Source organism: Panicum hallii, chromosome 9, assembly GCF_002211085.1.
Source record: "Panicum hallii strain FIL2 chromosome 9, PHallii_v3.1, whole genome shotgun sequence".
In the NCBI taxonomy this organism is placed as follows: domain Eukaryota; kingdom Viridiplantae; phylum Streptophyta; class Magnoliopsida; order Poales; family Poaceae; genus Panicum; species Panicum hallii.
In genome coordinates this window covers 58,307,478-58,332,366 of record NC_038050.1, presented here as the reverse complement: position 1 = coordinate 58,332,366, position 24,889 = coordinate 58,307,478, and the positions used below count along the sequence as shown (strand labels likewise).

Sequence of the window (24,889 nt, the reverse complement as noted above, 5' to 3'; positions counted from 1 at the left end):
CTTCCATGAAGGCTTCATCAGGATCAAGCCAAGCTTAGGTACGATTAGGGATGGTGGTCTCTTCATAATCCAACATACTTCTTATATCATTTCAGTTTGAAATTGTATAAAATAAGAATTTAATTTTTTAATCCGGTCTTTAGAATATCTAGATTAAATTTTAAACCCTTTGCTATCCCTAGTTACGGTGCAGGATTGTTGAGTTCTGCTCATCAGTCCATGAACAAAACTCGCAAAAATAAAAAACGAAGGGACACGAGAGTTTTGTTGGTCTGTGCAGTGAATTATCTGCAACTTGCTGACGAGCGAAAGGTGAATGATTCGATGCTCCGAATTGTTTCAGCATTCCTGCTACTTTTTTTTTATGATGGGCAGACACAGACCGTGGCTTGTTCTTGTTTATCCCGCCGCTGACGAGGACACGTTTTTATTCCGGATGGAGTTTCCCGGAGGCCGAAAAGTCTCGGGAGGACGAGCATATCCCGGGGGCTAATAAGATCATGGAACCCAGACAAAAACCCCACGTCGGCGTCCGACCCAAATCAGGCGGCAGCGACCGCCTGACAGTGAGCCCCGATCCCCGCGCTGCACAACCCGATCGGTCATGGTTGGCAACGGCGACGGCCGGGCCGACCGCATTTGAATTGAAGCCAACTCTTTTTTTTTACAAAAAAAATAAATGAACTGATGAAGCCACTGATCCGCGGCAGAGGGAGCTGGAGTACCAAACAATCTCTTGGGACTGGTGATTTCAAACCGTCGACAACGTTCTGCCTGCGATCGACGGCGGCGGCCGCTCCGACGCAAGTGTCGCTCGTACGAGGCGTCGCGTCGATGTGGGGGGCACGTGCGGTGCCACCGCCCTGCTCCTGACACGCCCCGGTGACCAGCGCCCCCGCCCTTCCACGTGCGCAGAGGCCGCCGGACGCCGGCCACCCACCAACCGCGGGACGCCGTCGCCGTCGCCGCCTTGGCCCTCCGCCTCTCACCTTCCCCCTCCTCCGCTGCGGACCATCTGATCTCACCAGATCGATTATTTATGTATTATTATTACAGCAAAAAAATGGGAGCGGGCGGAAAAGTCCAAGGCGAGACGACCAGAACGGCGGACGCGCGCCACCGCCGCATATAAAAAGCCGCCTTCTCCTCCTCGCCCCCAGTCTCCACTTCCACACACGACCACGGCGCGTGCCCCCGCCTCGCCGCGCGCCAATTCGCCCGCCGCTCTCGCTCCCTCCCCCACTCTCTCTTTCTTCTCGCCGCGTACACGCGCCCACCCCGCTCGCGCCACCTACCCCGCCCGGCCTCCCCCACGATCCCGAGCCACTAGGTGGGCGGCCTCCGCCGCGGGGCGGCCGGGCTCGCGCCGATGGCGGCGTCCCTCGCCGCCGCCGCCGCCTCCGCCTCCGCCTCCGCCTCTGCGCGCTTCGTTGCCGGCGGCGAGGCCTCGCCGGCGCGGCCCTGGGCCGCGGCCGCGCGCGTCCCCTGCGTCGCCGGGCGGCGCCGGCGCCCCGCCGCGGGCGTGCGCTGCGGAGGGGCGAGGGCGCCCGGCGGCGGGGTTTTGCCGGAGGAGGCGGAGGCGGAGGAAGGGGGCCGGTTCGTGGGGTGGTTCCGGGAGGCGTGGCCGTACATCCGGGGCCACCGAGGGAGCACCTTCGTCGTCGTCGTCTCGGGGGAGGTCGTCGCCGGACCCCACCTCGACGGCATTCTGCAGGTGGCCCTCTCGCGCACAGGGTTCTGCCGCTCTGCGTTGCTTTTGCTCTTTTGAGATGAATCGGATGGCGACTTTCCGCTTGTGCGGATTTGATGCCGTTCTGTGCTGCTGATTGCTTTCATTTTATTCAAGCAAACGGAAGAGCCGTTGCTGATTTTTACGCCAATTCGGTGGAGGCAGTTTCGGAACTGGGTCAATTACTGTAGCTCAAAAAACAGTGAAAGGGTAATTTTTTTTAAAAAAATAAAAATATATAATTTTAAGCGTATCAAAGCTTCAGAAACGGAAATTCTAACTCCTTCCTTCCAACTTTACTGAAATTTGGGGAATCAATCCATTTCATAAACTTCATTGTTATAGTACTGGTTGCAACCGATATTTCAACCATTTTGATGGGTCTGAAGGCTGATTTTTGCCCTGCTATTGTTTGAGTTGCATAGTGCATAATTGCATATCAGTTGTGCTGCCACGAGACACAATGGCACGAAAATTTGTGAAAGTTGCTTATTCGGGTGGGGTTTATTATTTATGATTTTCCAGGCCTGTTTGACTCACCTACCGTTTTGTTGAAAAGATTTCAGCTTACCAGTTGCACGTGTATTCCTCGGTAGTTTTATTCTCGCTTCTGTTTGTCCTTCTCACCTCACCCAGTCTTCCACTGAAAACTATTGTTTTGCAAAATCTTGGATAGTTCGACCAGCTCCTTTTGCTTCTCTAACTAAGGAAAGGAAGCAATTTGTTTAGAAAAAGCAAGAGCGAAGATTTCTGCATATATTCTTCTTTTGACATTCTACTTCTTCCGAAGGGGCTTCATCATTTTTCTTGTGAGAGAGTTGAATTGGACATAGTCTTATATATTTAGGCAGGCGAATTACTTTATTAGCTAAAGCGTTGTTTCACAGTTATCTTAATCTAGTATTATAATAATCATTGCCCACCAGCTAGAGCCAGACAAAACCCTGCAAACAACTATGGCACACCTAGTTGTTCCCTAGCATGAGATGTGCTGTTTGGCTTCTATCGTGTCCTCCCTTCAGAAACTTTATTGTTACTGTCCAATTTGTTCTCTGATTCCTTACAGTCTCCGTGCTGCTTGTTTTCTTCCATTAAGTAATTTGCCCTGTTGAGGCTATTATATTTTGGGTTATATGAACGCAGAGTTGCTAAAACTATGTGGAAGAGTACCTTATGTTTTTGTAAAATAAACAGATCACCACTGGTGCATGCCTTCTTTATTGTCTGCTTCATTGTATTTATTTTTTTGTGCAGGATATATCCCTTCTTCATGGTCTTGGGATCAAATTTGTTCTCGTTCCTGGAACACATGTCCAGATTGATAAGCTCTTGGCTGAGAGAGGTTAGCTATAGCTTTGCATCTTTACTCCTGTATGACCAATTCGATATTGTTGTTCTCAACCACAGTTTTGCTTTTTGCGACCGCTTAAGATGAACATTTTTGTATCCTGGATAAGTTACTATCTACTTTGAAGTATTCTATCCCAATCCTTGTATATGCGGGATGTTGATATTCTACTTTTTATTCATGATATTTTACATTTAATAATTCCATTCAAAATTATATTTTTAGGTATTCATATATTTGTTGGTTAAGCACCAAAATTAGAAGGTGTGACTTCAGTATTTAATACTGTTGCTCCTGCGTTGTTTTTTAACTTGCCACTCAAGCTTAGAATGTTTTCTTTATTTTTCTTATTTCACTATTGTCATGCATTTGCAGTCTCCAATGAGCTCATTTTTGCGATTTTTTCAGGAAAGAAGGCAAAGTATGCTGGTCGCTACCGTATTACTGATTCAGATTCATTAGAGGCTGCAATGGAGGCAGCTGGACGAATACGGCTAACTATAGAAGCGAAGCTATCTCCTGGCCCACCAATGTTAAATCTCCGTCGACATGGTGTTAATGGTCGTTGGCATGAGATTGCTGATAATGTTGCAAGTGGAAATTTTCTTGGTGCTAAGGTTAGTTCAATTACGCTGGTTCTTTACTGCATATCATCTTCCATTTGTAGGTAGATGCAAATTGCATCCTGGTATCACATACCGCGAATAGCCAATGGGAAGAAAAATATAAGTGCAAATTTTGGGTATCACTGTACCAAGAGTAGCAATTTTTTTCAATCATATTACTTGTAGGAGCATTGATGAACATTGGGTGTCCAGGAGAAGAGGGATAAGGAAGGGATGAATAATTGGGGTGCTACGTGGGTCAATTTTGAATCTAACTTTACTCTATTTTAGAAAAATTAGATGTGCTGCACATGCGCCAATCCTAAGTTAATAATGAACTTATACTGTTCCCATCCATTATGTTACCTCGCAAGGAAAGAGAAAATGAAAACTTAGTCTATGTTGCCTACATCTCAAATGATTCTAACCTAAGTCCTGAGATGTTGAATTGATTTACTTCTCTCTTCTTTGGCAGAGGCGAGGGGTTGTTGGTGGCATTGATTATGGATTCACTGGTGAAGTTAAGAAAATAGATGTTTCACGGATAAGAGAAAGGCTTGATAGAGACAGTATAGTTGTTGTGAGCAATATGGGATACTCGAGTGCAGGGGAGGTCTTAAATTGCAAGTATGCTGCTTACTCCATTCATATTTGTACCTTTTGTTATTAATTTAAAATATGTCAGGTATACAAGAGACACTATGATTTACCATAAAAATTGCCATGTTTCTTTACCCATGGCAAAGCTCTTGGAAAGATGTAATGTTCTTAGTCATTTTGATATGTGTAGGCGCTAACATAACTTTTTTTGGCTTATTTTATAGTACCTATGAAGTTGCTACAGCATGTGCTTTAGCCATAGAGGCGGACAAGCTTATTTGCATTGTTGATGGCCAAATATTTGATGAGCATGGCCGAGTCAATCGTTTCATGTCTATTGAGGAGGCAGATATGTTGATCAGAACACGTGCTAAGCAGAGTGAGATTGCTGCGAATTATGTGAAGGTTGTTGATGAGGAGGACATTAATCATGTCCGCAACCTCCCGATGAAACAGGACTCAGAACATGGTTTGAATGGAAGGAGCCATATGAATGGGTATACTGCATCTTTTCGGAATGGTGTGGGTTTCAACAATGGAAATGGTCTGTCTGGTGAGCAAGGGTTTGCTATTGGTGGGGAGGAACGCTTGAGCAGGTCAAATGGTTACCTTTCAGAGTTGGCAGCAGCAGCATATGTATGCCATGTAAGTACTTAGCTTCTTTCGTTTTTTATTGTTTAAACAATTCTGCATGCATTATTGATTTCTGATTCTTGATTGTGTCGTGAACCCTGTGGTGTTCTGAAGTTTCTTTCCCGCAACATATTGCTCCCACTTTGTTTCTAGGGTTCCAGCAATATTCACTACTCTCACATAGCAGGATGCCCATATTTTCCAAAGTTCTTACAAATCTGTGCATATCAACTTTGTCTTAAATTTAGCTGCACTCATCTGCGTGCACTGTTTATGTATAAATATTAGAGTAGAAAACCACTATCCTGCGGGAGGCACCTTTCTCTTCTTGACTGATTGTTCTTTTGTGCAATTATCTAAACATCAGTGATATACATACTAAAATATTTCATTTTGAAACGTGTTACAAATAAAACTCTCAACTGCTAGATCTATTCAAGGGAAAGGTAAGGCAAATCAGAATTGTTCAGTGTGCCATGTCGTTGTTGTAGTGCACTTGTAACAAAAATTAAGTATGTATACATTTTCCCTTGTCTAAACTGTACTTGGAATATGCATCGTTGCATGGAATAATATGTCTGCTACAATTCCTGGGTTATTATATTCCATGATGCAACAATATGTGACATACAATACATTCTCATCGTTTGTCTTGCTCATTTTCTTTTGTCCTAATATAATTTCCTCTTTTCTCATGTCAGGGTGGTGTCCAAAGAGTTCATATCGTGGATGGTACTGTAGGTGGATCATTGTTGTTGGAACTATTCACCAGAGATGGTGTTGGAACGATGATAGCTAGGTATAATAGAACTGTTTTTTCTATGTTAGCTGCCACTGAACATAGCAGCTTTTGTGTGTAAGCCCATATTGGCTTCATATATGTGATGTACCTAGATGCAGTCTTGAGCAAGTGATTGTTATGTGTTTCTGTTAGCTTCACAAGAAATCGCTCCCCTGAAGCCTTCTAAAAAACACATGCATGACATCTCTATGTTAGGGAGTATATATTTCCTTTCAGTTTCGTCGTTATTTAATTTCCAGTCTTCTTGAGATTGGAATGCTTTAGTTCTGTGTCAAAATATATGTTAGGGCAATGGTGGGTGTTTTTTTAAAGGAAATCACTAGTGGATATTTGACCATATACCATATTGTGTAAAATAAGATTTATGAAGCATGATCTTGTTTCATGTTACTATTGTAATGGATGAAAGTGGCATATTGGCTAGAAAGTCAAATTTTGTTCTCCAGTTTTATGTTTATTGTTTTGTTATGCCTACGGGAGTTCCCAGTTACTTATCAACATAATTTGCAATGGCAACCACAGTAGAACATGATCCTTAATGTAAAAGAATGCTTCTGCATGTGATGTTGAATAGGACTTTTTGGTGTGCTTATATATCTTTAGCAGAATGTGGGTGGGAACTGACGTTTTTCCTCTTATTTTTGTAGGGGTATGTATGAAGGCACAAGAATGGCTAGAGAGGAAGATCTTTCTGGTATTAGAAAGATCATTCATCCTCTAGAAGAATCTGGTGTCCTGGTGCGCCGAACAGATAAAGAGGTTATTATTTTCTGATATTGTGAATATAACATCAATATGTTCATTAGTGCTGTCTTTCTTAGTATTTATGCAACTGAACAGAAAATTCTATTTTTCATTAGCTTCTTGAAGCCCTGACATCATTCATCGTTGTGGAACGAGATGGTTCGATCATAGCGTGTGCTGCTCTCTTTCCTTATCTTGAGGATAAATCTGGAGAAGTTGCTGCTATTGCTGTCTCTGAAGAATGTCGAGGACAAGGTCAAGGAGACAAGTTACTTGGTATGGTGCAGTTTAGCACATTTCTGTTGGTATTTATGAATTAACATCACATTCTCTATCTGTTCAGGGTAGATAGGTTTTGCACAATAAGTATTCTAGAACTGTGATGGGACAAAGCTAAGACTGGGCCCAATTGGTGGCTAGGCTGACATTTATTTTTTGTTGTTTATCCTGGGCTTTGTATGGCAATGTTTATTTGATGTTTCCAACATTTAATTTCTAAATAACACAAGAAAACATCAAGGAAAAAAATCAAGTTTGCCAGGTACGATCGATCAAATATTCAAATACTTACCCAGGGTGATACTGTTTTGCAGATTACGTTGAGAAGAAGGCTTTATCTCTTGGACTGGAGAAATTATTTTTGCTTACTACACGTACAGCTGATTGGTATGTACTTGTGATCTAGTACTGATGAGAGGTTTATATGTTCGAGTGCTTTCTTTAACCATTTCTGTTACCAGATAGTAAGAAGTTTTGTTTGATCTAGCATATTTTGTTTCGATACTGAAACCTAAGCCAATCTCAGTACATCACTAGGAAGTAGAAACTGCTATGCCTTTATCTGGCAGGGCAAAACCACATTTTGCTTTGCCAAGACATTGGACAGTGAGCTTCAGAGAACACCAATCGACAGTTCCACACCCACACGTGAAATGAGATTTTTTTTTTCTCGTTGAACCAGATAAAAGAATGTTGCTTATTTATTCTGGATCTTCCGCAGGTTTGTTCGTCGCGGTTTCAAGGAGTGCTCGATCGAATCCCTGCCAGCAGCGAGGAGAAAACGGATCGACCTTTCGCGCGGGTCTAAATACTACATGAAGCGGCTCCAGGCCGCAGAGATAGGGCATATGGCCGTCAACGGGTTTGCCATGAGATGATGCGTGCTTACAGATCTAGTTGTTGCACACGAGGGTTGTTTGATGACCCCTGCAGCGATTGTACATTGTAGGTGTATTTTGCAAGTAAATAATCGATGTGTTCGCGTAAAAAGAAAGTAAATAATCAATGCGACGGCAGTTCTCGAGTAGGAGTTTGTGTATCTTTGGCTGGCTAAATAGCTTTGAGCCAGTTGTTTTCTTGTACTATGACTCAAGGGTGCAAGGGCTATCAAAAGGCCGGTTCCCCTTGTCCTTCACCGTTTTCACCGTGAGAAATGGAGTTGGCTGGTTTTGTAAGCTCACACGATGCTATTCTTCTTCATCTGCTGCTACTTGAAAATTAAACTGGACTGTTGACCGGCAGAATTGCACTGAGAAACTGAAAATTTCGAATTCCAGGCCAGGTTCAAGTGAAGCCCAGGTCCTTCCCGGGCCGGCTGGCCTCGAGTCCATCAGTCTCCCTCTGGTCTGTTTTTTTTTTCCTTTTTTTTTTTGACTTAAGGCCTAGTTGGTATCATCACAGTGGCTGCCTTCAGATCCAGAGATCCTCTGTTCTCCAGATGCCAACCACCAGATGTTACTGGCGAACCACCTCTATTAAAAAGCCAGGACCATGAACAAAGACCTTGCAAAACTGAAGACTCAACGGTAGTGCAATGCAAGTGCAAGTCGTCTGTAGTAGTGCCTTTACAATCCCCACGTCTTTTCAGGGACCAAGTTGCTGTTCTGAAAAGCAGAGGGGCCGTTTTGGTTGCTGTCGCTACCATCGCAAGTTCCTAGCAACTTGCTTTGTAATTTCCATGTCATTGCTGTGAGATCGCGATCTTTAAAGTTTTAGCGTGACAGGATGGCGGGCATCATCGTGACAACCAGGCGCTGATCATGTGCGCGTTTGATTCATTACTACAGAATTCAGGGGGCACCCCTTTACTCGTGTGCGCAACCTCCAATAGGAACAAGAGCAGTTTCCCCATGAGAAGAGCAGAGACGAGCATAATTTAGAGTGATGAAAAAGAATAAAAAGATTATAGACATCCCACGCGCAAGAAGACAATGCCGCGGACCAAAACGCAATGGCTACAGAGAGGAAAATATTTCACAATGCTAGCTGGACCAAGGATTCCACTGGTGACATAAACTTCATGATACCACTAAGTACACCCAATCATCTCAACGGAGAAACAGATCGATAAGAGGACGGAGAGATGTGATATGCATAAGAGCTGCTGTACTATTCGTTGCCAGGAAGCAGCTTCACAACCCAATCCCCAATCCCGATTATCTCAAGTTATCCGCAGAACTCAGAAGCAGGCTTCCAACAGGCAGCAGCAGCAAAGGGCGGCCAAGCTGTCGAAACAGAGCAAAGAGATCCGTCAGGAAATGGTCGTAAAATAGTAGGCATTTTGCTGGTACAAAACTACAAATAAAATGGTTAGCTTCTTGCTTAGGTGGACCAAAACAAAGAAGAGTTGTGTGGTACTAGTATAATACTCTCCGACTAGTGCATATAATGGACCGTATGGCCAATCAGCGTCCATCCGCATAATCCAGTTGGCTAGTAACAGCTAAACGCTGATCATGAGTTTCATGGTGTGTCACCCGAAAGATTTCTCAGTTGGCAGTATAAATCAGAAAAAAAAAAGATTTCCTCGAAAAAAAGAAACCAAACCAAATAGTCCACTTCCAGTTCGAGACTAATCCCTTTGATTCCCTTGGTTTTGCAGGGAGTGGGTTACCTTGTGTCTAACCCCAAGCGGCGAACACAACGCAGTAGGCAAAACACGGGAATATACTGCAATCAACATCGTTAACTAAAAAACGACGTGCTGGCAGGTTTCCCAGAAACGCAGCAAGTATTCTCAACCTTTCAAAATGCAGCTGTCACAAATCGTTTTATCAACTGCCTACGGTCCTTTGGCAGCTAATCAGCGTAGTGTATCAGATAAAAATTCAGCCAAATTGAAGTCTTGCTAGGCGCGTCAGATCGAAGGTCAACTTCATCCAGCAAGACAGGCGTTGGGATATGCCCGCCCACTCTGGCCAAAGCCAAACCCAAGAGATATTTCGAAGGAGAAAAGCGAAGTGGGGACCACGCGTCGGGCGGCTTCGCGAGGACCGGGACGCGGAGGCCGGGCCCGCCACCACGTCCACCCAACCGCTCGCCGATTGGCGCTGGCCAACTGCACCCGCCGCCTGCGCGGCCGCGCCAGGGCCACACAGCAAACTCCCCACCCACTTACGCCACTAGCGCCCGCCGCCGGCGGAGGCGGCGGCGTCTCCGCGGCGGACGTTCTCATCGGTATTTCGCGACGGCGAGCATGAATTGTATCGGAGTGATGAGAGGATCGGAGGATGGAAGTCGGGGATGGGGCGGAGGCACGTACCATCCCTCCATGAAGGAGGGCCCTCCGCTGCTCTGCTGCGGGCGCTGCTGCGGCGGCGGCTGCGCGTACGGCGGCGGGTAGCCCTGCTGCGGGTACCCCTGCTGCGGAGGGTACCCCGCGGGCGGGTAGCCCTGCGGTGGGTAGCCCTGCGCCGGCGGGGGGTAGCCCGCGGGCGGGTAGCCCGCCGGCGGGTACGCGTCCTTCCCGGGGTACCCTGCGAGATCCATCCAAGAGGAGAGACACACACGTCAGGAACCGAACACGGCGGGTGGTATAATTGAGCGTAGCAGAAGCCTGTGACGGCGGCGGTCGAGATACAGACCTTGCGGGGGAGGCACGCCGACGGGCGGCTGCTGCTGGCCGTAGTAGCTCATCGCGGCGGCGGAGGGGTTTGGGTGGGTGGGTGGTTCTGAGGGCGGGCGGGGAGGCGGTTAGTTATATAGATAGATAGGTAGATACACGAGGCAGGCAGGCCGGGAGAGGCGGCGATTTAATTGGCAAGAGGGAAGAGAGGCGAAGAGCTGCCACTGCAGCGGCCGGTGGGGCCAGGAGCGGGTCGGAACTCGAACCGCGTGGGGGTGGGGTTGGCTTCGCTGCCATGTAGCCGTTTGGCCGACGACGACGAAATGGCGACTGGCGAGTGTGCCGTTAGGGCTTGCCAGATGGACACGCTCGAGTCCGCACTCCGGGCTACAGCACTGCTGTGGTGGTCAAGGTTTCTTCCCAAAAAAACCCGAGTTTTCAACGGGTTACATGCCTAATCGAACGATTATTAAACATGTTTCAAATGATTATTGGCTTTTCATAATCCTGGACTGAGGGTAATGAGATCCCGAAGATTAGTCTACCAAGGTTTCATCCATGTGCTTGGTGCAATGTGATGACATTGCCCCGAGCTCTGAGATCCAACCGCTACCACCACACCATGCCAGTAGTTGGTCCTCAATTATGCTTGGAAATCGCTGGAATATGTTCGTGATACCCTTTCTTTGTCACGCCGGATCTTGCCGAGCAGGCCAGCAGTGCAGCATCGGCCAAGATCCCAAGCATGTGGAGGTGGAGCACACCTCCTGGCAATGTTGTAAAGATAAAAGATGCGTCTTCCGGCACGTACCGCGTGCCCCGGTCGCGATATTAAACATGTTGATTGACACGAAAAGTAGGGGTCAATCCGTCAACTCCATGTTTTGAAGCGGCACATAAGACGCGTCACCTTTTTATACCTGAGGTAAGCACTTTGCTGTACTGCTTTATATCATGTACATCTGAGGCAGATCCCAATAGTTACATTACATTACACAGACTTTCCACCTTTGTCTATTTGCAGGCACTGATTAATGTTCAGCGACCCTATGCCGGCCCTTCACAATGGCTTCAAACTTTACACGGCGCCGGCTACTTCTGTCCACAATCTGCTCCCGCATCCGCGCACCAGCCACTATACACTAAGCTTGGGCCGGTAATCTGCATCCGCAAATTTCTTTGTGATGGGATCGACGCACGCCATTCTTATCCTTTCAGGTGTCGCCGGGTTGTCCAGGGGGAACCACTCCGAGTGGCCCTCATCAGCCCTCGCAGCGAAGATCGCGTCCTTTATCGCAAACAGGACAGCGGAGCCGAGGAAGAACGGTGGCTCTCCTACGGCTTTGGAAGAATGTATGACCTTTGGATTTGGAGCCCCCTGCAATAGAAGAAGTAATGCATCATTTGGAAGAACGGAGCAAACTGAGGACAAAAGCATGCCACTCAACAAAGACAGGAAAAAAACAGAGTAATTCGAAGTCGACCAAAACAACAGCAGGTCAATTTCTTCTCTGTGTGTAGGCCATTGTGGACATTTAGAGATCTCATACTGTTAATATCATCTGAAACTATATAAATCAAGTTGCAAATATGGGAAGTACAACATCTAAACACAATCTTCCATACAGGCTAACCGCTAACCTATCCCACTGGAGTGGTAGAACTGGAAAACCATCCTGCCAAGAACCAATTTCTTTTCTTCACAAAAAGAGAAGTTACAGAAACACTCAATTAACATTCCGTTTAAAGCAGAGCAGGAAATCATGGACGTCCAGATTTTTTAACAAAAGATTTTTTGCAGTATTTTAACTGAGAATGTCATGGTAACTTTTGTAGAAGTATTTGCAAACAACACTTAAAATTAGCACTTTTGCCATTTATAATCAACTTCTGCAATATAAGGTTTGATTATTTCCGATGGAAAGAGAAAAAAACCACCCCAAAGAGAGAAACACCAGTGGCATATACGTAATATATTTACCTTTAACAGTGAAACCTTGAAGTTCAGAGGTATATCATTTACAGATGGTATTTTGTAAGCGCCAGGTCCACAGGTGAAGAGGTGTCCAGGTCGAATCCACTTGTGGTTATTATCACCCCATTTTAACTCTTCCATGGCTACCCAACCCAAACCTTGTATGAAAGCTCCTTCAATCTGAAAGATGCAATGGTAAGATAATTGTATGGTAGAAGGCATGACTACTCCACAATATTACTGTGGCGGCGAACATTTCCTCAGTTCAGAACTTACCTGGCCAATATCAATTGCTGGATTAATTGAAAAGCCGAGGTCCATAACAATATCGGCTGTTCTTGTGTGAAAATCCCCAGTTAAAGTGTCAATCTCAACTTCGGCAAATGCAGCCCCATAAGTGAAATAAAGGAATGGAGTTCCCTTGCCATCGGCCCAGTCAAACCCAATATCAGGTGTGGCATAAAATCCATGAGCAGAGAGATCCACGCGTTCCATGTAGCATGTTTGAGCCAACTGGAAAATATGAGGCCACATTAAAATTAATTTAAACCAAAAATTTCTGGGATCAGCTTCCTCAAAAAGGATAATTTAATATTATTTTCATACGGAATCAAATAAACCCTTTTCCTATATGATACAGAAACAGGAGTTTAGGTGTAATGGGAAGGAAATGTAGGAACAAGTAAGCTGTAGCAACTAAGTCAGCTGATGCAAAATAAGACATGGTTTTCCTGATTGGTCACTATTACAAAAGGTGAAGGAACTTGATGGAGAGAGGGATTGAGCCACGTCACCCAGTCCTCCGGTGCTGATCTGACAGCTGAGATTGAGTAACGCCATAGGGTGGGCAGCTGTACAGTTTTTGTCTTTTGTTTTTTACATATCTAAATATAACTATCATAGCAGGGGTTGCCCTACTGTATAGGGTTAAAAAACATAGAAGTCACCACAAATACGACATGATCCAGATCCAGGAACCAGGGAAAACCAGCAAATTTCTAACTAGCTTCTCACTAATTCTGAATCGAGTTGATGGCCAATGTGAGTCCTGTGGAGCTGTTAACTCCCGACTAACAGGTATCAACAAGTCATACCCATGGAAGATCAGAATTAACCACTTAATTCCATTCAAGGAAAACAAAGCCTGGTATCCTATTGAGAACCTGATTTAAAGACCATCCATGGGACATAAAGCACTTTCAAGCTCCGCTATACCAGAGAACCAACAAGTGGCCAAAGTTTAAGGTATTATATGTGCTTACACTCCACTATACTGCTTGATGGTTTACCAGCCCATTGACACATGCACCGGTTAACTTGCTATTGGCTAATCAGCCTACAATACCACTAAAGTAACCAAATCTACATATGCAAATGCTGAGAGCATGTTAAGAAAAAGATTGCAAAAAACTTGAAGTAGATAACTTGATTATCCTAACATCCCATCAGTTAAGACTAAGTTTCTATACCCACAATACCATAAAGAACATATTCCAGAGTGCTGTGACTATATGATGAAATGATGGTGCAATTCTTGAAATAGCATAAAAGCTAGTAAAGATCAAGTGTCAAAAGAAACTTATAATTACCACAGTTCAATGATGGTCCTCATTCATATTAGAACATAAAATTGTGGTACATCTACTTATGACAGGATAAGACATGACAGTACCTCAGCAAAGGAGTTGTGGGTTCCCCTGCTAGCAATGGGTTCCATCCGAGCCTTGATTTGCTGACAGGCATCCAAAACTGCAGCTCCATATAAATCTGAACTGGCAGAGGCTGCTGTTGGTGATGCATTTGGAACCTTAAGGTATGAAATGTATCGGTGATATCCCCATAATTGTTAGAAAGTGATACAATGTATAAAGAAAAAAATTAAAGCAAGTACGTCTAGTATACAATCATGCAGAGCAAAGGGGAGAAGATCCATGTAGGAAACCTACCTTATCAGTACTTGTCTCTGAGATAAATACAGAGCTAAGAGGGATATTGAATGATGAAGCAGCAACTTGGGCAACCTTAGTGTGCAAACCCTGTCCCATCTCAACCCCACCATGTGTTACCAAGACAGTGCCATCAGTGTAAACTTGAACAAGCGCACCAGCCTGCATTGTTAACCCATCAAACTTATGTTACATTGGTAATGATGATGAAACACAGAATTTCAATCAATGTCTATCTAAGGGTACTGCTTCTTTGATAGTTTTAGAAGAAATAATATATGGTATTCAAGTATGGGTTCTGAAAAAATTGGGACACTACTGGAGAATAATACAGAGAATAAATAAGATAACCATCATAGCGTCAAATCCACACTAATTAAAGTCGGTGCTACTTGATTACCAGAGTGCAAATAAATTTCCTAACTTGGACAGTCAACTCCAAGTCAGATTTAGACATCTGAGTCAGATTCGGAGCAACATAACATAACCAAATCAAATAAGAAAAATGTAGCCAGGAAAACAGGTTTTTTTGGGAAAAAGAGGCACCACATTTTATGGCAATTGTTACTGAAAAATGTATGTGGATGTATAGTTTACCCTACTTAAATAACTTCTAATATGGCCAAACCTAAACTACACATTTAAGTAATGTGCAAAGATCAAATATTCAAAACTACAAAGAGTTCAATGATCTCACGAAGTCCATTTAGTAATATTCTAGCAGAACTTTCATGGTCAAGTTTGGGATGGGATGCTATTCACCTGATTCATGAATTTCGCAGTGAAGGATATGCCAAATTTTGTGGGAACCATGGTAATTCCCCGCTTCCGCCATCGATTATTGCTGTTAAAACTTCTAACGGCTTTGCGAGCTTCCATAAAATCACAAGATGCCTTTAGCTCATCCCACACTGACCTTATTCTACAGTTCTGGAGCAACTGGCCATAATGCAGCATAGTTCCATCATTGTGGAAATTAAGCTCCTGTCAGCAGTCAGCACTCAAATCAGTTAATCCCACAATAGTGAGAAAGATAGTACCATACAAAGCAAATCAGCATGCTTACTTTTATGTCCTCAGGACTTTGTTGGAGTTCTGAAGCTATATGGTGAATCCAATTTTCTGCAATCAACATGCTTTGTGGACCACCAAAACCTCTGAAAGCAGTGTTACTTGGGAAGTTTGTAAAGCATACTTGCCCACTGACTCTGATGTTAGATATGTCATAGACATTTTCTGCATGAAACATAGCACGCTCCAGGACTGCAAGGGACAGATCAAGTGAATTACCACCGTTGTTATAAATTTCCAGGTCTAGGGCCAGTATCTTCCCATCTTTGGTAAATCCCACCTAAATAACAATAGGAGTTAGTTAATCATAAATACGAAAGGGAAGGGAAAAAAAAGTTGAGCATTCACTGGTTATTTGACAGCTATGCGAAGTATTTGATGATTAGGATCAGCGTTCCCAATTAACAGCAACACATTGCCTATTATTTTTCTCTGACCAAAATATGAAAGACACATATACTTTCTAAGTTTGCTACCTTGTATCTCCCTAGGAAACTGTGCCTCTGCCCAGATGATATCATGTCAACATCTCTGTCCAAAACAAGCTTTACTGGCCTTCTTAGACAATATGATGATACAGATACTGCTGCAGCGAATATTGCTGATCTAGTTTCTTTTCCACCAAATCCACCACCAATACGCTTAGTCTTGCATACTACTTTTGATAGTGGAAGACCAAGAACATTAGCAACATACTTCTGATGCTTCTGAGGAGCCTATAGATATAAAGAAACAATTTGTCAAACAACAGTAACTGTTCACTTACCGTAATACAAAGGAGAAAAGTCAAAATAACTCCCCTCAAGTGCCTAAGTCCAGAAACCCCCAAAACTAATAAGATTTTTCCTTTTTGTTTCTCCACGCAGAAGTAGAGTTTTGAGTTCATTTTTGTGTCGTGATTGCGGACATCATAACTTATATTTAAAAAATGCATTATGAATTTTTCATCATTATTTTGATAGGCTAGGGCATCTAATAATAAATCAACCCTAGCAATACAAAATTGTACAAAAAATTCATAATGTGTTTTTTAACATAAGTTATGATGTCAGCTATCACCCTAAAAATTTAAAATTATAACTCCACTTGTGCATGAAGAAACAAAGAAGACACATCTCATTAAGGGGTAGATTGGACCAATTGAAATAGTTGTCGTGGAGTAAATAGAATAAAAAAATAGTTTATGGGGTTATTGGGACTTGGGCCATATTTGGCGGGAGTAATTTGGACTTTTTTCTAATATAAATACACAGCATGGTAAAACAAGTACATTCCTATCAGCTCTTTTTTCCTTAGACAAGTAGCCCTAAAAATATAAGTGTGACAAAATATAGTGCAAATATAGATTCTACGGCATCTTATCTTGGCTTCAATATGTAATTAGAATGAAATTATTCTGTTGATGCTCCATCATATTAATATATATCTGCACATAAGTTCTGTCAAATAACAATCTCAGGACCATGATGAGGAAGGTAGCTTCCACATGGCTATTAAGAGCAATCTAGAACAAGGGCATGTGGCAGTTTCGAGAGAAACCATGGTGTTAGCAGGACCATGGCACCTAGTGGATCGCAGCATGGTAAAAGGCCAAACTTGCAAAGGTCCATAACAAAAACAAGGAAATCTATACTGCTCAATGTGAATGATCACACTTCAACGTAAGGTACAGATGGAATAACATTCTGGAACTGAAAGAGATAATTTTTTGCTAGTAGAAGATGCATGCCAAATACTTTTATAACTGAAAACGAACACTTATGGGGCTGTTAAAAATGTAAATAGCTACCATGAAAATGAACAGCAGCACGAGCAGATCTGCCGACCAAACTAGATGTGCCTGATGCAATGGGGCCTACATACTGTTCGAGTGTTCGTTGATCTTTTTACAAAATGAACACAGTTGTGTGTTCAAGAAAAAATTGGTGCCCACATAATGTTGTAGCTGCTGCCCCTACCCCAAGACCAGCGGCTATTAAACAGTCAGGGTTGGCACATGTTTATGTTAAACCTGCCCAACCTGTTGCATCCTATGACATTACTTTGCAAATCTCCAGGTACAGAGCAGGATTGGTTTTGATGTTCCTTTTTATCTAGGTTCTTTGTTTAAAAACAAATCACTGTCCAGATATGCAAAAACATTGTGGCCTATGTCTTGCATTGTGAATTTAAAGCTCGAAGGAACGGAGCATACTTGAGTAGATGAGACCATATGCATTTCATTTCCAGAATCAACTGGCCAGACCAGAGTGCATTGAGGTTCCATGTAAAAATGCTCTTGACCTCCAACTTGCACTTCTCCTGATATGATTCTGTCGCAAGCACCAGACATGAAACATTGTTCAACATCACCTTTTCCAAGGCATCTCTTGGTATTTGGATGAAAGCTTCCATTCTTGACAGCGTCCTCTATTGATAAAATTGCTGGTAGCTCGAAATATTCAATATGCACTTTGTTGGCGGCATTTTTCGCATTATCATGGGTATCAGCTACAACAATTCCAATGATCTGAAATATTAAGAAAATGCAACATTTTATTAAAAGTAATTTCTAAATCAGTAACAGTATGCATAAAATATCAGATGAAGCAGTTGATACCTGACCAACACAAGTAACAACATCTGATGCAAAAACCTCCTCGTCATGAATAATTGGTCCAGTATGGTTAGTACCGGGTATGTCTTTCGAAAGGAACAGCCCAACAAAGCCAGGGGAAGATTTGGCAATTGAATCATCAATAGACAATATGCGAGCATGAGCCTTCTTACTCAGCACCAGAGCAGCATGCAAAGTATTAGGGGGTGTTGGTGTGTCGTCAGTATATTCAGCCTCACCAGTGACCTAGCATAATGGAAGGTATAGCAAATGAAAGGACGCACATGATATGGGCAACATTTTCAATATAAAGGAAATAGCAATGTTGCATGAAACAGGATGTAGGAAGTTAGGGCATGTTTAGTTCCTAACTCAAAGCAGTAGGATAGATTCCTATCGTATAATATATAGAAATTGTAGGATGTGTAAAAAACAGAACCTAAGAATGTAAACTTCTTTTTTTGTTGTGAAGTTGCGAACAATAGCAATCTTAAATTTGAAGTTTGCTAAACATACTTTCAATGGAGTGGCCAATCCCTTGAAAGATCTTATTTCTGATACTCAAGAGGATTTAATTATCTCCATAAAGAATAGGGCATTCAAGTGAGCACATAGACCGCCAGAAGCATCATTAACTGAAAAATTAGGGGATCTGTCGGGGCAGAGATAACCCCAGGTCCCAACAACCTCAAGCAATGGGCATTGGAAGAACATATGAAATAGAGTCCCTTCATGTTGACTCGAGCAAAGATAGCTCGGCAGATGAATATTTCTACCTTGCCCAGCAATGTCAGTGGACTGGGCAAGAAGTGCTTGATTCCCTAGCCTCAGCTTCCCAACCAGGAGTTTCTTTGCTTTGAAAGAGAGCCAAAATACCCAAACTCCACTAGCAACGATTTCCTTGCCAGTATGGCTAGGTTATGAGGAATAGGGAAACCAGACATGATCTTAATGCAGCACCAAACAAATAAATCGAAGAGACTACAGAAGATAAAATTTATCCTACCATGATAGAACTAAGAAAACAATGCTTGTATTTGGAGATCACAACTGCCTAGAGGACCACAGTTCACATACATATTTGAGACAGGCATGGTTAATCAGTGGGTTTCATTCAAAACACCCCCAATAACAGACATTGTAAGCAAAAGAGAGGACAAATGAGGACAATTATTAAGCCTTCTCATTGACCATGCATGTTCAAATAGGAAATTACTGGCACAGAAGTGAATGCAGAAACAGAGCACTTGATGAGCTAGATAGTTGCATCCCATTTTGCCAGCTTTAGTTCTGCACTAACTTAACAATATTTGGCGCCTACTAGTTATTTTTAAATAAGGTATCTAGAAGGATAGATCCACTAAACCTCTGCCCCTAAATGCTACAGGATCTGAGGTACTGCTTGGGGTTTTTTGACTATGCATGGTTAAATTCTATTGTCAATGTAACCAAAATGGAATGACAAAGATAAACATTTGGAGAAAATGCTAAGTGACTGATAATACCTGAAGCGTAGCTGACATATGAACCATTGGCTGGCCTACTGAGGTTCCTTGCTTCACTATTTCATAACCTTGAGTCCCAACAGCAACAGGCCTACTGTACGGCTGTATAGCTGATACATGATCAGCATGCAATCCATCTTCTAGCAATCCTTTCATGTTCATATCATGAGTAACAGAAAGGAAAAATTTGAAGAAGAAACTCAAAGTTAGTGATCTGCGGAATTCAACCATTCCACCAGGTGCATTCTCTGATAGAGGGATGTCTTCTTTCAACAGATTGAAGGCATCATCCAACAACTCAGAGTTCCAATTCTTTCCAGTAAGGAAGTTTTCAGTCTTTGAAGCACTAAGTGGAACTGCAGCTACCCCTCCATAGACAATTGAGACATCAGATATTATCCATTTTCCTTCAGCTTCTCTTAAATACACACGCATTCCCGCATTTACCAAAGCAATGTCATCCTCCCTTCTATGTGCCTGTTTAAATTCTTTCACATATTCAAAAGGCCTTGTCCATGGTAGTATGACAGAAAGTAATATTTCATCAGGTTTTATGTCAACTTTACGGTAACCAAGAAAGAAATCTTTTGCGAGTGTAGTTCTAACATTGCTGTTCACATCTATTATCTGGAATTTTGCACCAATAGCCATCCAAAGTGGATTCAGGTCCGATATTGGACTAGCGGTACAAATGTTACCACCAACAGAAGCAACATTCCTGATTTGTGTTCCTGCAAACCATTTTAACTGACGTACTATTGCCTGACATGATGAAGTTTCGGGCAAATCACGTTCTGCAATAACCTTTTTAAGGAAATTTTGAAGCTGTGCAAGTCTTACAGCAGAACCAATGTGTATGCCATCTTCTTCAACTTTGAGAGTATTAAGCTCTGGAACATGAGTAACTGAGATCATGACCTTATATTGGGCATTCTTAAACTTTGTTTCAACTCCCACTTCTGAGTTACCAATGATAAGCTTTGCATCTGGATAGCATGATTTCAAATGTAATACTTGATTTAGTTTAAGAGGTCTAAACCATCTAATCTCATTAAACCCCTTTAATTTAAGTGGCACAACTTTTCTCAACTGAAGTTCTGGAGGGAAGATGAGTTCTTTGTCATCATATGCATTTCCATCAATTTCATTGTATGAATAAGGTGAATATCTTTCCATAGACGATGATAGTGAAGACTCATTAGCATTGGCATCTGCCTCATTTTTGCAAGAACATGGCTTCCCAGTTGAAGGGCAGATAGCTTGTCCATCTGTGTTTTGTGAAGATGAATTGGTGTACACCAAATTATCTGTTTTGGCAAAAACACGGAAGGCATCTATAATTGGTCGGTAGCCAGTACATCGACACAAATTTCCTGCAAGGCAGTCTTCGATCTGTTCTTCAGTAGGAGGCTCTTTGCTAGATCTCAGCAGTGCATACATCGACATCACAAAACCAGGGGTGCAAAACCCACATTGTGAACCATGCGCCTTGGCTAAACATTCCTGCAAGGAAAGTAGAACATCACCATAGAAGAGAAGGGCACAGGCCGGAAAGGAATTGAACACAGTGCACAACAAGAGCTGTAGCAAACATTAGCAGCACTGATCCATTTTCTCTATTCTTAAAGCTGTTTAAATTAAACATGAAACAGAGTGAGACATCTTTAAGTGTTGGTTCTCTATAGACAGCTTTTGAGTGATAAACAGTTTTTTTTAAATATGCCAGGAGCAATGGCCCATCATTTAAGAGAGGAGATGGGGTGCCCACGCAGACGCGCGCTCAAATGCGAGCGGACACGCTCCCACACCTGGAAGCGAACCAAACGAGCTATCGCTCGGTCCCCGAGTCATAAATAGTCTGATACAAAAAGATGCAATTAATGAACTGTGGGGGTTTTGTTGGCCTGATTGACAGCTTGGAGAAGATTTACATGATTAAGGAAATGACATATCAACACAAATGATATATACAACAAGAGCAAGTCGGGGGGTAGGCTCAGCATGAGTCCAGTGCCTGTGAAACAATCTTCTTTCAGTGTATACGCTTTAGATATATTTCTCTTTTGTTTCAACGAAATGTTATTATTTAACCTATTTGATATTTCTATCATGTCAACAGGGTTGCTTCCCTCATACCAGCCATGTTGTGCTACTAACAATTGATTTTTGGCATGTCGATCATGTAATGTTGTGACAATAAGTTTAATCATCGTGTCATGTTTGTCTTGAGCGGAATTGATTTATATTAGAATAAGACTTGACTTGTACTCGACCCTATCCAACAGACCAACAGGATATACATTTAAAGGCATTGGATTCATACTGAGCGCTGCTAAAGAAATGTAACCTTTTTCAATAGAATTCTAACAATACAAAGATATCAAGTCATAACCCTGTACAGGCTTCAATATCTTCCATATTAGCCATTTCATCAGCCATCAATGAGAACAGCTCTAAAATGGTGTATTCTAGCCATAGTACGGAAAACTGACCCGGCTCAACAATAGGATAAAACCAGAATTGGCAGCCTTGCCAATCTGGTGGGACTAAAAGATTGGTGGGGTAAAAAAGCCAGACATCAATAGCATTTTAGCTCCAGTGACCATCCAGACCATTTACCTGGTGTGCTACAGATTGAATAAACATGCTAAATAACTAATATTGCAGGCCCCATTGATCTAGGTGACCCAGTGACCACGGAACCAGTGAAACAGTAGCCTAAGCAGTTCGATGACTGGTTCGACTTTTCATTCTATGCTTCTTGCTCAAGCATTTCTTCTAGATATGAGCAGGTGCCACATGAACGGGCAAGGGGAAACATTTCCCGTACAACCATTTTGAGTATAACTCTAGTACAACCGTGCATCTAAACCATCCAATGAATTGATGAGCTCACATGGTTGTACGTGTAGCAATACTCATTTACAAGTCACAAAGGAACAGTGCATCACCTGAACTGGGTGCAAACCTCGTTGGCGATCTCCAATTCCCTCAACTGTGATTATGTGCATTCCTTCCACAGAATAAAGTGGAGCCAAGCATGCATTGATTGCAAAATGCCTGAATGAAGTCGGTCACGTTTTTTACACGAAGCTCGATTTCTATACAGTATAATTGACATATAATAGGTTCTTCGGAAAAAAATAATTGACATAAAATACAAAATAAAGGCACATATAAAAGTACAGGATTCTACATCCCATGTGAGGGAGTAATGGCATCTCGACCATGGCAAAACCAGTTTTTAGAACAAGACTAAAGAAGGTAAATCTTAAAATCTATTTCTATGGTTACCTGTCACTTTATGTTGTTTGAGGGAAAGAGATACAGTGCACAAAATATCCTTTGGTACAGGAATATTGTTCTCACAGTGATTTCTTTGTAGTTCGGTCATAGCAAGAGACCATGACAGTGCAGGCTCCACAACCACCTTCGCCACATCCAAGCTTTGTTCCTCGAAGGCCGATATCTATAATGCATAGTTAGAAAAACATTAAGGTACTGCAAACCATGAAATAAAATAATTTGTGATACTGTATATAAATCAACAGAGGGCAAATGCAACCCTCTGAGAAATTGCTACGGTACTATTTTTCTTGCATCAGATTGCACAGATAGATGCAAACTGGAAAAAAGAAACATCTGAAACTGATTAGACAATGTTAAATGTTGCTAACATGTAATGATTCTTAGATCACTGCTAGACAATGAGTTGGAGAAAGGGATAGGCAGCTTGGTTCAATGAATAGGTAATCATTCTCTTTGTTAGCTTCCCATAAATTTGGTTCCAACTCATCGGCTGGTGCAACTTTACTGCCCATTACTAGTAAGAATAATTACATGCCAAAGATATGGTAGTCTCATTACGTTTCTCTCTGTCGCTCCAGTTTTTCTGACCATCTTCCAGCAGGAGATAACAGGGGCCTCCCTTGCTATGTTTCCCTCAGAAAATTCCAGTAGGAGAATGATCGCAAAACTGATTGTCTTTTGATATCAATATTGTGTTACAAGATCAATGAACTTAACACACAATTAAGTATTCTAGAAACAGAACGAGAACTGGTGATACTTCATGTCTTCAATAAGCAAAGATAAGAAAAGGAAAGCTGACCCACATGTGAACCACCATCAACACATACCATTGCCTTATTTTCCCTCTGTACCCACTACTCCCTAAAGTGATTGGAGATACCCCAAAACTTCTGGTGGATCAGCTAAACAACATGTGCTGGAAGAAAGCAAGAAGAGCACGCTTCATACTGAATCAACCTATGCTCTGAGTGGCCAGTGGGGTCATGGGAGCAGGAATTTTGCTATGTAGGTCCCTTGGGGCCCTGGTGTTGCCTTAGAGATGGGTTATAGGTTCCAAGTTCAGTATCCTTGAGGCACCAGCCAAATGAACTCATGTTCTCCTCCTTCCCCCCAATCCTACTTGAATTGTCTCACGTCACCGCCAGCGACAAATTTGAATGCAGGAAAGTAGCCGAGGCCTCGTGCCACTAAAATTCCAATTCGGACAGGGTGACAAGCTCCACCGGGACAGCTTCACGCACTACCACCAGTGAACTAGCATAACGCTCCACTTAAATTCTCTCTTCTAAATGAAGAAAGAGAAGCAGGCGACAGATTCCAGTGGATTTTCGGATTCCAATCAGGGACCAGCCAAAAGCGCATCGAACCAGTTGCGGTAAAACTCCCTGTACCAACTGACCACCACACCCACCAACTGCTAGTGCTAGTACCAGGCGAATTTTAATCCTCAGCGTACTTCGACAGAAACAGCAAAAACACACAGAGAAGGTGAGAGTGAGAGAGCGCGCGACCTCTGAGGTACTGGAGCAGGGTGAGGTGGGCGAGGCCGTCGGGGAGCACGCGGCGGACGCCGTTAACGTAGAAGACCGCCTCGTCGGACCACTCCTCCGCCGCCGCCGTGTCCTCCGGCTCCCTCGTGAGCGATCCCATCGGACCGGATTCCGGGCGGGGGCAAGCAAAGGTTACGGCACAGATGGGCTTCCGTCCGCCCGCGGATGTCGAGGAGGAGAGGTTGGATGCGCGCGCGGGGCTCTGCTCTGCTAGCGACCTAGCGTGGTGTGGCGCGGCACGGGTCTGATCGGTGATGCGGGTGGATGGATGGGATCGCGGAACAGGATGGGATGAGAGAGGCACGCCGCACGTGCGGCACGGGGCAGGGTTGGTGGTGATGCGTGGCCGGAGACACGGAACGGCAGGGGGAGCGGCGCTACGTGGGCGCTGAGCGGAGCGCCGGTGGCGGAAGCGCGCGGAGGCGGGCGGGCACCGCCTTATTCTGCGCCGCACGGCTGTCACGGGGATGCCGCTTTTCCAAAACAAATTTCGGCGCAAACTCTATCCGGCCTGATTGGACAAGTGACTGCAAAGTGATTAAAAATAAAGACTAAATTTCATCTATTTGGATCAAATGATTAAAATTGATTAAAACGATGGGAGGGAGTAATAAATTACGGGTAGGTCC

At 43.3% G+C, this 24,889-nt stretch overlaps 3 protein-coding genes across 3 annotated transcripts; 1 reads left to right on the top strand and 2 right to left on the bottom strand.

The window, feature by feature from the left end:
• Positions 1 to 1,159: 1,159 nt before the first annotated feature.
• LOC112874508 (probable amino-acid acetyltransferase NAGS2, chloroplastic) lies at positions 1,160 to 7,920 on the top strand. The gene is made up of 10 exons (XM_025937855.1): positions 1,160 to 1,714; positions 2,984 to 3,071; positions 3,486 to 3,694; positions 4,158 to 4,309; positions 4,507 to 4,927; positions 5,617 to 5,714; positions 6,365 to 6,476; positions 6,578 to 6,737; positions 7,055 to 7,127; positions 7,462 to 7,920. The coding sequence occupies exons 1-10, from the start codon at positions 1,370 to 1,372 to the stop codon at positions 7,616 to 7,618; spliced, it is 1,815 nt and encodes a 604-aa protein (XP_025793640.1). The 5' UTR covers positions 1,160 to 1,369; the 3' UTR covers positions 7,619 to 7,920.
• Positions 7,921 to 8,601: 681 nt separating this feature from the next.
• On the bottom strand, positions 8,602 to 10,701 carry LOC112874509 (cysteine-rich and transmembrane domain-containing protein WIH2-like). The gene is made up of 3 exons (XM_025937856.1): positions 10,325 to 10,701; positions 10,003 to 10,216; positions 8,602 to 8,965 (listed from the first exon to the last, which is right to left on the bottom strand). The coding sequence occupies exons 1-3, from the start codon at positions 10,374 to 10,376 to the stop codon at positions 8,920 to 8,922; spliced, it is 312 nt and encodes a 103-aa protein (XP_025793641.1). The 5' UTR covers positions 10,377 to 10,701; the 3' UTR covers positions 8,602 to 8,919.
• Positions 10,702 to 11,185: 484 nt separating this feature from the next.
• LOC112874507 (xanthine dehydrogenase) lies at positions 11,186 to 24,641 on the bottom strand. Its single transcript, XM_025937854.1, has 14 exons — positions 24,222 to 24,641; positions 22,768 to 22,867; positions 22,350 to 22,458; positions 19,399 to 20,901; positions 17,897 to 18,139; positions 17,492 to 17,806; positions 15,774 to 16,013; positions 15,293 to 15,577; positions 14,989 to 15,210; positions 14,227 to 14,388; positions 13,953 to 14,087; positions 12,557 to 12,793; positions 12,287 to 12,460; positions 11,186 to 11,683 (listed from the first exon to the last, which is right to left on the bottom strand). Exons 1-14 carry the CDS (start codon positions 24,358 to 24,360, stop codon positions 11,441 to 11,443), a joined length of 4,107 nt encoding a protein of 1,368 aa, XP_025793639.1. The 5' UTR covers positions 24,361 to 24,641; the 3' UTR covers positions 11,186 to 11,440.
• Positions 24,642 to 24,889: the final 248 nt, after the last annotated feature.

Excerpts from the sequence above, each read along its gene's own strand:
- LOC112874507 (XM_025937854.1), bottom strand. The coding sequence starts at position 24,360 with ATGGGATCGCTCACGAGGGAGCCGGAGGACACGGCGGCGGCGGAGGAG. Across the intron at positions 20,902-22,349 it reads GAGGTTTGCACCCAGTTCAG|GAATGTTTAGCCAAGGCGCA; the intron begins GTGATGCACTGT and ends CTTTCCTTGCAG. Across the intron at positions 12,461-12,556 it reads CAGCAATTGATATTGGCCAG|ATTGAAGGAGCTTTCATACA; the intron begins GTAAGTTCTGAA and ends TGCATCTTTCAG.
- LOC112874508 (XM_025937855.1), top strand. The coding sequence starts at position 1,370 with ATGGCGGCGTCCCTCGCCGCCGCCGCCGCCTCCGCCTCCGCCTCCGCC. Across the intron at positions 3,072-3,485 it reads TAAGCTCTTGGCTGAGAGAG|GAAAGAAGGCAAAGTATGCT; the intron begins GTTAGCTATAGC and ends CGATTTTTTCAG. Across the intron at positions 6,477-6,577 it reads TGCGCCGAACAGATAAAGAG|CTTCTTGAAGCCCTGACATC; the intron begins GTTATTATTTTC and ends ATTTTTCATTAG.
- LOC112874509 (XM_025937856.1), bottom strand. The coding sequence starts at position 10,376 with ATGAGCTACTACGGCCAGCAGCAGCCGCCCGTCGGCGTGCCTCCCCCG. Across the intron at positions 10,217-10,324 it reads CGGCGTGCCTCCCCCGCAAG|GGTACCCCGGGAAGGACGCG; the intron begins GTCTGTATCTCG and ends TGGATCTCGCAG. Across the intron at positions 8,966-10,002 it reads CCCTCCTTCATGGAGGGATG|CTTGGCCGCCCTTTGCTGCT; the intron begins GTACGTGCCTCC and ends CTGTTTCGACAG.